The 12289-nt window shown below is 41.9% G+C and overlaps 1 protein-coding gene across 1 annotated transcript in view; it reads right to left on the reverse strand.

Annotated features, from left to right (window-relative positions):
- Positions 1–11714, reverse strand: part of LOC147902873 (uncharacterized) — a 98226-nt gene extending 86512 nt beyond the window's left edge. The window contains exons 1-5 of the mRNA XM_087373880.1: positions 11339–11714; positions 3526–3637; positions 2808–2896; positions 2634–2702; positions 1776–1905 (exon numbers count right to left, since the gene is read on the reverse strand). Of these exons, the coding sequence (XP_087230006.1) occupies positions 1776–1905; positions 2634–2702; positions 2808–2896; positions 3526–3637; positions 11339–11525 (587 nt within the window). The 5' untranslated portion in view covers positions 11526–11714. The remainder of the gene's footprint in view (positions 1–1775; positions 1906–2633; positions 2703–2807; positions 2897–3525; positions 3638–11338) is intronic.
- Positions 11715–12289: the final 575 nt, after the last annotated feature.

Consider the following 12289-nt stretch of genomic DNA (forward strand, 5'->3'; position numbering starts at 1 on the left):
CTCTCCATCCTACAAGGGATGGCCCCTTCATCTACACTCATATTCTCAGCCCTTTGGGCAACCATTGGATCTGAGCCTATTGGCAAACAGTAATAAACAGTAAATGCTCTCTACAAAGAGTGGGGGATCAAACACTGTCCGCACCAAGTAGAGCTTCGCTCCAACACCTCCAACACCAAAGGTGACTATGCTTCCATCTACCATGGTAGCCATGATGCAGATGCAGCAACAACAGTCAGACACCATGATGCAAATGCAGTCACAACAGTCAGAAAATCTCTTCACCCAGATGTTACATCTCCAAGAGATGAGAGAAGAAAGGAACCGAGGGACAAGGAAACAAGAAAAGACCGACTGTGAAAAGGACACCTTTCACATGTTGCTTGTAATTCCACGGTTGTCCACAGTTGGCGAACACAAGGGTATACGAGGTACCCTCAAGAACTAGAAAGGAAGTTTTTCAGACATCCACTAATGTCACTCATTGTCAAGTATGCCAAAAGGTGAATCAAGAAAGGAGATATGTGTACAATGAATCATCTCAATAAGGTCGTCAAATATATGTGTACAAGCCCAAAGGAACACAGCATTTAAAGTATTTATTTAGTGTCAACATAATGTAATTCTGTAATTCAAATCAATCTACGGCATCGTCCGTTGCACGTAAGGTTGCCCACCATAACCAAACTCATGATACTTTAATTTTGTTGAGGCCGTTTAATAGTCTTCGGAAAAACTTTGAGTGTTGATACCACTTTCACATCACTACCAGTCGTATAACACTCAGAATCATTGCACACACGTTAAACAGGAACTGTAAAGAAAATCCAATGGCATCCAATAAAATAATTAGCAGGCAGGTTACACAGAAAACTACAAAGCAAATCAACAAGCATTTATAATTTAATTAACGGACTACAAGGTTTTTTCAAAATCTGAAATACTTGCTTGGTGTGTTTGTTAAAGTAAATCAACAAGCATTTATGATTTAGCTAACAGAATACAAGGTTATTTTTAAATCAGAAATATGTCGGTAGGTGTGTTTGTTCAATCCCTTTCTTTAGACCTATTCTTGGGGTCTTGTAGACCATTGTGGCAAAGCCACCATCAAAATATCTCCAAGAACCATAGGCGACTTCAAAAGACTCACAAGCAGCTGGATATGTTTCTACTTCATTTCTATACATGTAACCACAAGCCTCTAATCTGATACAGTGATGTTTCACTCCACTATGACAAGATCTGATCATGCTCAACGCTTACATAGCTCTGAAGCAAGCAGATGCATGGCATCGAAATCAAAACCTCAACAATGATGCCAAGCCATCATGACACATGGTAAACCTCAATGGAATGCCGAACTTTGAACAAAGTTATGTATGATGTCAACTGATAATCCCCTGACCATCAAATTCACAGAGAAAATTAAGATGTCCTAATTCACAATGGCCAATTCAAAAAAGGTAACACAGTAAAACTCCTTCACAACTTCCAGTGAGAGCTAAAGCCCACAACTAGACCATGAGAGCATATTTTGGCTACATAGTTTCCACCAAGAAATATAGATTATCAATACTCCAAAAACTTGGACAACAATCTAAACCTGAGAATCAAACATTAAACAGCACTATCAGTTCATCAAGAGTTGCAATGTTTTGCTTACGTAAAAGTAACTTTAAGACAGCATCCAATGCCTAGGTATACTATCATACATCTCTATAGACAAAATGAGGATCTCCTTTAGCTCACTATATTTACAGAACATATCGTCTCACCTAATTACTTGCACCTGAGCCTTAATGACCAGTGTATCAGCAACTGTGAAACCATCCCAGACTTTTGAAAGCTCCATGAACTTCTTCCATCCCCAGTCATGTTCCTTTTTACAAAACCGGTGAAGCGTATCTGCAGTTAAAGATAGCTAAAAGATTACAATAAAAGATGGAAAGGAAAACTGTGATAAAATAAAATGAAAAGATCACTTGCACAAAGAACAACTGTGATTTCATTGATCACTCCCACACACAACCACCGTAATCAGGAGTCAAGAGGACTGCATGTCCTGATTGTAACATCTTGCCACACTGCTTTAGGATAAGAGTAAAAGCCCCTTTGTGTTCATGGCATAACCACACCTTTTCAAAGATGTCAATTGCAACTCTGCAATTGAATTATCCAACACTGGGTATACATCCTAGGAGCATTTGATTTCTAGTGAGCCACACAAACAAAACTACTGTAGCTTCAACAGCACATGAACGTTGTTGACAGGCAGTAAATTCTGACTTCAAAAAACAAGGTCAAATAGGTGAAAGAATCCATTAAGTTTTTCTTAATACCAATGTACTTTTGGTGTAGTTGCTTTGGTTTTCTTGTAGATGTGTTTTACATATTCTTTCCACATTAAAAATGTCAAAATCCCTAGCCCTCAGATCACCATGCAAGGATACAAAGAGCTCTTAGTAATCTGGAAATAAGTAAGGGAAGACATTATGAAAAAATATAAATACAAGATGCAAGTTCAATATACATCATTCCTTGGTAACCCTAGTACAAACAAGCAAAGAATAGGAACTCAAGAGAACAAGCTAGGTGGAGCACTGAGTAGAAGAGCACGAGATAACCATACTTACCTGAGTATTTGGACTTCTTTGGATCTTTATTGACAACAGCAATGGTAAATTGTGCAAAATGGCTCCATCCTATAATAGTATATGAGCAAAAAACAAGTCAGTAATTTTTAGAGACTCTTAAGTAATTTTTGGAGCCTAAAAGTCCTGAAGTGTTAAAATTATTTCGAAGCATACCTGGTAAAAGTTTGTCATAGTCAGCAACACATAGGAAGAGAGACAAGTGGTTGCACACATCACATCCCTGAGGATAAACAAGAATGTACCTGCAGACAGAATACACAGGACAACTAAAATTATACATACCATCACCAGTTCACATGCTCTACTTTTCACCAAAAAATGAATGATCAAAAATATCTCAGGTGGCAAAGAACCCACTATTGACACAGTGTTTCTGTATTTCCCCAGGCAAAAGAGACACATCTTACACAGATAGAAGAAAAAGGCAAATGCCAGTTTGACTGACTGTTAAGAGGGTGTTTTCCCATGAGCTAAAGCAAGAAACCATGGGGCGTTGCAAGTATGAAACACAGGATACATAAAAACAAGTACAACTCATAGAACTGACTTGCAGTAGTACTTCTTGCCGCTCATATTGAAATCACAAAATAGTTAATTCTCAATAATTTCAATGGTTAAAGGCTTAGCCCAACACCCTTTAAGACTCGAAAGCGTTATCCAGTTCCCAAATTGCTCCTCCTCAAAATTATGTACATCCTGTTACTGCAATTGAATTCCTTGCATGTAAACTTGTACTCTACTTAAGCCCTTATTTCCAATCATGTACATCTTTCATGAAGAACAGTTTAATCCCATCCACGATCCTAGATGCCTAAGCACAATCCTTTAACAAAACATATAACCAATAGCAGAAATTTTCATCCTGTTTTACCATTTGTAACCACCAACTTCGAAAACATTGCTCCGCAGCTCCCGCTTGCTGATTTGTGAGAAGTTCTCAATCTTCCACGTAAACTTTCCATATAGGTCAGATGGCCTTGGTCCTAAACATTCAAAATCCCAATGTCAACTTGGGAACAAATGCATAATCCAATTTGCCCCAAAAAGTGTCCATGTAAGACAAAACCAGAAATAAACAGAATCCTCACAAATTACAAACCCAAAAAATCACAATTCATAACAAAAAAGGAGGGCATAAATGTGTAAATAGAATGCATCAAGTATGCTAGAATAAAATCGCACTCTAAATTGTTTCTATCCCATAACTATAAATGTGTGTGGGTTAACTGATCTTGGTAGACCTCTAGATCTAGCTCAATGGCTTAGGGATAACTATTTCTCTAGAACACACATTATCTAGGGTTGAGAAGAGAAGCTCGTAGTTGTCCACCAATCATGAAGAAGGACGGTAAGGGGGGACTGTAGGCATCCTCAACCACCATGCTTCTGGTGTGGTAAGCTGGGACGGCGATCCAAGGGGGAGGTGGTCTCCCTTGAGTTGAGATTCAAGAGGATGCACTTCCACTTTACATCTATTTATGTGTAATGAAGGGGGGAAAGGGGTTAATTTAGGGGTACTTTAACCCTTTTCCCCTTCATTACATTATGCTCCCATGTTGCGTGCAGCTTAAAGATTTGTGGGAATCAATCAACATTTTCAGTGACAATTTGGTATGATCTTGACATAGTTGCGTCGAGTAGATATGGTTAAGTCAATATGCCAGCCAAATCTATCAAGAGTTTTGAACTTCCTCATATGAAGGCTCCACCTTCACTTGCAAATCTGGAAAATGTTGTTAATGGCATGGAAAACGGCAAACCACCAAGAGAGGATGGACTTCCGCAAAGAGTTTTGGGATCGACGTGGGCCCTTTACTCCTACTCTAGAAAGACAGTCTACAAAAAGCTCACTCGAATGGATAGTTCATTGATCAGGTAGCCAATAGCCAGGGATCTTCCTTTATGTCCTTGCTTTGGTTTTCCCTCTCGCAACAATACCAACAGTGAGATGTATCTTTTTCGCATCAGACATCAGCCTTGGGCTTGGGTGCCCGTTTAGTGGCCCCACCCCTTAGCTTCATTGTATTGGGTTTTTTTCAGCCTCATAGACGGGACCCTTCAGTCTTTTGTAGCGATTAATTAACTTTCTTTCTCAAGCTTATCCCTAAGAAGTGGCAAAAACGGAGCTTACTATGCTGAACTGTAGTTACAAGAACTCTGCAAAAGCTTTAGCACTTAGGATCTTAAAGCTCAAAAGCTGTAGAGTATCATTGACAAGACTGAAAATTGTCCAAAAGAGAATTTTGAGAGTTATAGAAAAAAGGACCAACAGGTTCATACTCAGAAGTCTGAGGATCAAGGATAACATTATCCCTGTTGTTAGAAACCTAAAACACAAACTCAAGCCTGGAAGACATTGCAAACCACCTATGAAGATGCTAGTATGCAAAAAGCCTTACTCATTAAATGACAATTGAGTAGGCTTAGAATGTGAGAGGCTCAAAATGTGAATGACCATTTGAATCAGCTTCAAAACCTGATAGATGAACCAAACATAGTTTTTTCCATATGTTACCATACGCATACTGCATACTGGTACGGAAGTATGTTTGGAGTCTGGATCAGCCCCTGTGGCTGAATCATATGCGACCCTAATTTTACCACACAAAAAAAACTCAGAAAAATTACATTGTACACATTTAACTGACAGAGAGCTACAAAAAATTCAACTTCAAACTTGTATTAATTTTAAACTCAAGAAAGTGATTAAAAAAGAGTTGATAAAGGTCTGGGAGGCCCGTCCCCCCCCCCAAGCCATGTATGATTGGCCGTACCATTCGAGTACAGAATAATTATTTTATATGTGTATGATTCAGCCAATACGGCAGCCAACCATACGCGTACAGACCCAAGTACGGAACCAGTAATGCATGGTGAGAAAATGGCTCATCAACAAGTAGTTGATCTTCTAGACTCATGGGACAATTTTGTCACCATGCTCCCTTACAAAAAGCAGTCCACCACTTTCACTTAGCTACATGATTACCTCATCACTAAGGAAACCAAAAAGGCAAAGCAAGAAGTTAGGTAATCAAGAAGAAAGGACCTTGCTTTGATTGTGGGAAGCTTGGCCACTTTGCTTCGGGGTGTCGAATGGCAGATAGCAGCTCTAAACCTAATGGTAAAGACACCACTAATTTAGCTATGCATCAGACTAATAATTTCGAGAAAGCCTTAGCTATCTCAAAGCCAAATAAGTCTGGCCACGCTGAGGAGTCATGGATCAAAAACTCTAGAGTCTCCAGTCACTTCACTCCACCCACAAGGAGTTGTTTTCTAATTTAGACAAAACTATCAGCACTCCGGAGGTGAAGGGCAGACTCAGCCATGATGAAGGCTAGCACTAAATTCAACGGCTAATTAAAAAGTAGTACAAACACTCTTCATTCAAGCTACAACTTCTTGTGAAGTCTACATGATTTCATTTTAGTCTCTCCCAAACAAGCATCTAAATGTATATACAAATCAAGCTTCTTTGCCAATCATATAAGCTGAAAGGAAATATCTGAAGAACTCAACTGGACCAAAAGGCAACACAATTAGCCAAGGTCAAGGCTGCTAGAAAGGATGGAAAATAATGTGAGGGTGTGGCCCTAATCAAGGAGCTTAAATCAAAACCAAAAGACCCTCAGTCTTCCACTAGGTATGGCCATTTACTGTCTTACTTTCCAGACTACAATGTCGGTACTTAAAATAGCTCAGAGTAACTTTATGAACTCCTTGGGAGCTGCCTTTTGCCCTCCCTAAACGCATGTATTAGCTGGTTTTTTGCTGTCCCATAGGCCTCTTGGTCTCCCATGGACATGTTGGTCCCATAGACCTCTCTCTCCGAGCACGGCGACACGAGCAGCACACACAGCGTGAGGACACCCAGCAGCCTATCACTGATTTCTTCCAGTCACAGGATACCTCTCCTCAGTCTAGCCGACGACGTGGACGTGAGCGAGAGCCAGAGCCACGACAGTTGCGCCAGCAGACAGACTCACACATCCGGGTCCATGACATCTCATCTCTGCTCTCTGCCCGCCCCACCGGGGTTACCGTTGCCCTCATCCACAGGGCCACCCGCCGCCCCCGACGACCGAGCTCGACTAAGCCGCGTGACGTCAGAGGCCAATCATCTATCGCAGGGTTTTTTCCGGCCTCCCATTTGACAGCCCCTCTATGATTGGTCTCTGACGATCACCACCTGCACATATATATTGTATCTCCCCCCTCTGCCCCATTTTTGGTGCCCCCCCCTTCTTTTTTGTATCATCTAGAGGTAGACACATATTTTTTGTATCAGGACTAGACACACCGTCCTTCATAACCTCTTTTTTGTAGAAACGGTTGGCTGGCCCGTTTTGAGACCGCCACCGTTAAGCTCATTGTATCAGTTATCTTTAGTCTCATAGACCTTCACGGTCTCCCGAAGGCTTTAATATTCTTTCTTTCTCTCTCTCTCTCTCTCTCTCCCCCCCCCCCCCACACACACACATTCTCTCTCTCTCTCTCTCTCTCTCCCCACACACACACACACACACATTCTTATTCGCTACACACGTTTGCCCCTTTCAAGCTTGTGGGGGTCTTCCCTTTACCAATCAATTGTAATGTCACTCCTCCGACTCAATACATCAGTGGAATTGATAATCACCCGCGCATTTTCCTCTTTTCAATTAATTTGAAAACTATAGCAGTACGCTGGAAACTTGCAATTGAAGCTTTTTTTGTTAACAGTAAACTGCAGACTATTAACAGTAAACAGTCAACACCTTACTCTGAACAGAGCAAGCAGTTTCTGTTTTCTAGTGAATAGTTTACTATGTACTGACCACTGCTCTAGACTCCAGCCTCTATCTATCTTACCTGTACCTTGGCTTACTTTGTACAGATCATAGGTAACAGGCTTCAATATTTAGCAATTGGAAGATGCCACGCATCCAAGGGAGTGAAGAGAATTTAGATGCAAGTATTGCAACTTGGAGTTTGGTGGCCGTCCTCTACGTATCAAAGCACATTTGCAGTTGCAGGAACCAGGATAACTGGGGAGTTAATTATGAGCACATCAAGCAAGCCGTTCTGGATGTTGGCATGAACAATGTGGTGCAAGGCAATGGGAGGGATATACGTCTAGATGAATCCAGGAACATGCCCAAACTCATCCTCTAAAAAAATAACACAGTGTGCAGTTTCAATATCATGATCATCACTCACAAGGTTGAAAACCACAAATTCCAAAATGCATAGCAGGAACTAGCTGGTATGACATCCCCAAAGACATCATCAGTGGTGTAGACCATAGAGTAAACATTTTCTCAAACACAAATCCACACACACTTGAGCATCCATTTATACAGAGGTCCTCATATGGGTTTCTGTCAGCACTCCGGAGTGAAGGAAGACTTCCCATCTATTGTGTGGGCTCCTTGTGGTTGGACGTCCTAATTGAGGATGTGAGAGATGTAGATTGGATCAGGGGTACTATGGAGACAGCAAGAAAGCTTGTCAACTTTATCACCAGAAGCCAAAAGTGTTAGCTATGTGCAAGGCAACCAGTGACTTCAAGATTTTGAAGCCATCCAAGACTCGCTTCACATACATGTGCATTGTTTTGGAGAGGATAATGAGGGTAAAACCGGGACGACTCCACACTTGTGGTTTCCCATGAGTGGGTTGATTGGGATAAACACGATGAGGCAGAAGGCATGAGAGTTTACAGAAATCATTATGGGTAGTACATTTTGGCCTGATGCCATGGCTCTCACAAAAGCTTTGCGGCCCATCTTCAAAGAATTGCAGCTCACACATTAAGAGACCCCAATCCTGGTCTTCTATATGAGTTCATGGACAAGATTGGCAAAACTTGCAGTCAAACACCACACTACAAGGTAATAGGAATGTCATGTGATGCTGTAAATTTCAGCATTCCTTTTTTTAATAGTCACTAGAATCTAATATGCATTGTATTTTGAAGTAGCCACTGATACTTCTTAGGGTGCTTTGTGCTCTTTGTTGTAATGTATAGAGCTTGACCAAATAAATGACATCTGGCAAACACAATGGGATTGGTTTCATAAGGCAATCCATACCATGGCCAATGTGTTGGATACTCTATGGAGCTGCAAGAACAATTCATGGATGAGGAGTCGACCAATACATGGAAGTCCTATCTGGATCTCCTGAAAGGTGACAACACGCAAGTCGTACAAGAGCTAGAGGATGAGCTACTTTTGTTTCGGAACTCTAGCTTACCATTCAGAAGGGCCACTATGAGGAGCAGAGATACTCAATTAGCACCAGTGTCATGCAGGGAGAAGCATGGGACTTGCACTCCCTCTCTTCAACACAATGCATGGTGAGTTCTCTCACAAGAATGCACAGCTACAGCTTGTGAGTGGAATTGCAGCACATCGGAAATATTCCTTACGAAGAAGAGCAATAGACTATACACAGCACAATTGGAAAGTTGCGTTTGCATCTTGCTGGAGAAGTTCAAAAGGAAAATTTGTATGTAATGTTCAAAACATGATGCATGATTTCTTGATCTTTAAATTACATACATGATGCATGATTTCTTGATCTTTAAATTATTGCCTTTATGAAGGTCAACCCAAACAAGGTGGATGTGGATAACAGCAATGTCATTCCTGATATTCGACAGGAGAAGAAGACATATATGCTATGCTCTATCAAGAACAATTGAAGCTAGGCCACAAACCCGATCTCACGCTATGGCATAGGCCATTGCGTCAATAGAGCCGCAGGTTGAGAGGTCCATTCCAGCTCTAGCAAGAAGGGCAAGGACGAGGAGAAATCGACAGGACAAGAGGATGCTGTCCTGACTAATGGCACTAGCTGATCCAGATTCTAATTCTAAGAGTAGTTAGTTGGAACTAGCTAGTCATTTGCTATCGACTGATGTATTTGGATTCTGCATTGCCTGGAGTATCCAAAGCGATGCCATTCATGATCATTGATGGCATACTGCATATGCTGGTTTTATTTGAAATTTTGATGTTAAATTCGAATTGTTCCATATTTCAACACTTTGATCATAAGCATTTCTTAGATTGTAAAGGCTGGTTACTTCCCTTAAATTTTGGCACCTCCATGCCCAAAGACACACATTGTTCACCTAGTCTTCTTCAAAGATGATGCTGCATGTGTCAATGCAACTTGGAGCCGCCCTTAGTGAGCTATGTAGATGAATCTGGGAACATGCCCAAACTCATCTTATAAGAAAAAACACAAAAAAGTGAGATAGCAAGGACTATGTGGCATCACCAACAATGTCATCAGCACCCACCAGACTGCATTCCCTAAGCATCTGTTATCACACAAGCAACATCCACAACCACACACACGAGTATCACCTTATACAAAGGTCTTCATATGGAATTTCAGTAAGCACTCCAAGGTAAAGGGCAGACTCGGTCAGGACAAAGCCTAGCACTAAGACAGCTTACCATGAAAGAGTCCAGAAACTCTTCATGCTACAACTGCCTATGGTATTTCAGCCCAGTCTAAGCTGATAGCACAATGGAGGTGCTAGAAACAGAAAACTATCAGGCCACAACATGGATGAGAATTTCATATGCCAAACTTGCATGTCCAGCAGTATGGCACATAAACTTATCTGAATGAATCAAGGCCCAAATTCAATCAAAAACAAAACGAGCAATACCTTTTTCATACTATTGCTACCCCAACATCTGTAACTGCATTAGTTTCTCGGGCTGCGGACAACTATAAGTACTCATAAGAAAGCTAGCAATATCTTTATCCACTTTCTTGTATTTATTTTGCCATATACTGAAATTTCAACAAAGAATCGAGCGTCAAGAAGCTTGCAGTAATAAAAGTTCACAGGCTGTGACATTGAAAGATCAAATTTCCATATGGCGGACAATATATATCAAACAATCATCACCAGCGTCAATATAAAACCACAGTACTAAGTTCACACCAAGAAAAAGCCCTTGCAGATTTCTTCTTTTTAACAAAAACACAGCGCTTTTTTGTAACATGCTACCCAGATGACCTTATTATCAGCATAACTACGTTGGCAACGCATCGATAAACAACAGGTGAAACTACCCATTTCCCAATAAACGTGGCAGTCGCCACTTCTCCAGGGTGACACTCCTACAACTATCGTTTCAACTTGTTCCAAGTGTCAACTGCGTTGTAAACGACGTCGTCGTTAAGGACCCAAAATTCATAACTGTAGAAAAGGGCATGAAGAGTTCCTGCTCGCTAAAATACAGGTGCTTCGCATCAAATGCTAGCATCCTTTCCCCACATGTACCTGGAGAGCTTCAACAATCTGAACTGGCTCAGGACTGGATTCTCGTGAAATGCACCTATTATAAAAGTAGCCTATACCACGAGGGCGGTTTAATAGCTTCACGGCAAGCGTATTCCATGCTTCAAAATAAGGGAGGCTACGACACTAGGCAATTGTAGCTGCCGACGGCACATCGTAAGAAGCCAGATGACTGCGCTAGGAAATTTGAGACAAGGGGATCTGGAGATTACAACATAAGAGATCCACAAGAGTGTCGTTGCAAATACACCCACTTGACGAAAGACAAGTTAGCGTTCATTACGCATCTGAACTCCGCTATATTCCATGGCAAGCAAATTTATCTCTATCCCGCGACCTATGGACTCAAACTCAAACAAGACCCCGCGCTTACCAGACACAGATGTGCCGGAATCGTCGTCATCGTCGCTGTCCCAGGGGGGGGAGGTAGACACGGAAGACGCCTCGAGCTGCTCCCAGGATCGCCATTCTGCGGAGGAGTCGACGGGATCGAATTTGGAGGTTTTGTGGGTATCAGCGGAGCAACAGGCGCCGTCGTCGTCTCTGGAAATGCAAGACATGGCGAAGGGGGGGGGGGAGGAGGAAATGCAGGGAAGGGGAGGAATGGCAAGAAGTAGGGGGAATTGGGAAGGGAATTGGAGGGGAGAGAGGCAGGGGAGAAGAAACCCTAAAACAGTTGGAGGTATGGCGGACACGAAGCAACAGCAGAGCAAGGTTGGGCTATGGCGAATGCAGAAAAAGGTTAAAAAGGAGTGTTTTCTGTGTTTATCAACAGCACAGTCCCAAAGCCTTTATTATTACACACACACATACACATACACATACACACACTCAAACTTGACCCATCCCCAACTCCCAGCCGCGCCACAGCTCGGCTCGCATGCTCTCACTTGAGCTCAGGCGGTTTGGGCGTTTGCTCACACTCAGCCATCCACTGGCTCAAGCTCTGTGTGGAGAGATGGTAGAGAGGAGGACAATGGTGGTGTACATGGCAAAGCAAAATAAAGGTGGAGGAAATGGAGGATCGTGTGGAGATGGTGAAGATGGGGTGGGTGGGGGTGTGTGTGTGCCTGTGTCTGTGTCTGTGTTTTGTGTGTGGTGGGGTGCCCGGCCCTTGCATGCATGCATGTGCATTTGAGTGTGTCTTAGAGTTTACTCAATCTCTATTACTTAGTGGAATCATTTCCATGAGTATATAAGAGCCACATTTTGATACTTGAGGCTACTTAATCTTTAACCTTTGAGTATATTATGATGAAGAAACTGGAAAGTAGTGCTAATATATAAGTGAACATGTTTTCACTTCCCATTTGTTGCCTGTCAG

Source organism: Dipteris shenzhenensis, chromosome 4 (assembly GCF_047967505.1).
Source record: "Dipteris shenzhenensis isolate YYH24624 ecotype China chromosome 4, Dip_SZ_1.0, whole genome shotgun sequence".
Lineage (NCBI taxonomy): Eukaryota > Viridiplantae > Streptophyta > Polypodiopsida > Gleicheniales > Dipteridaceae > Dipteris > Dipteris shenzhenensis.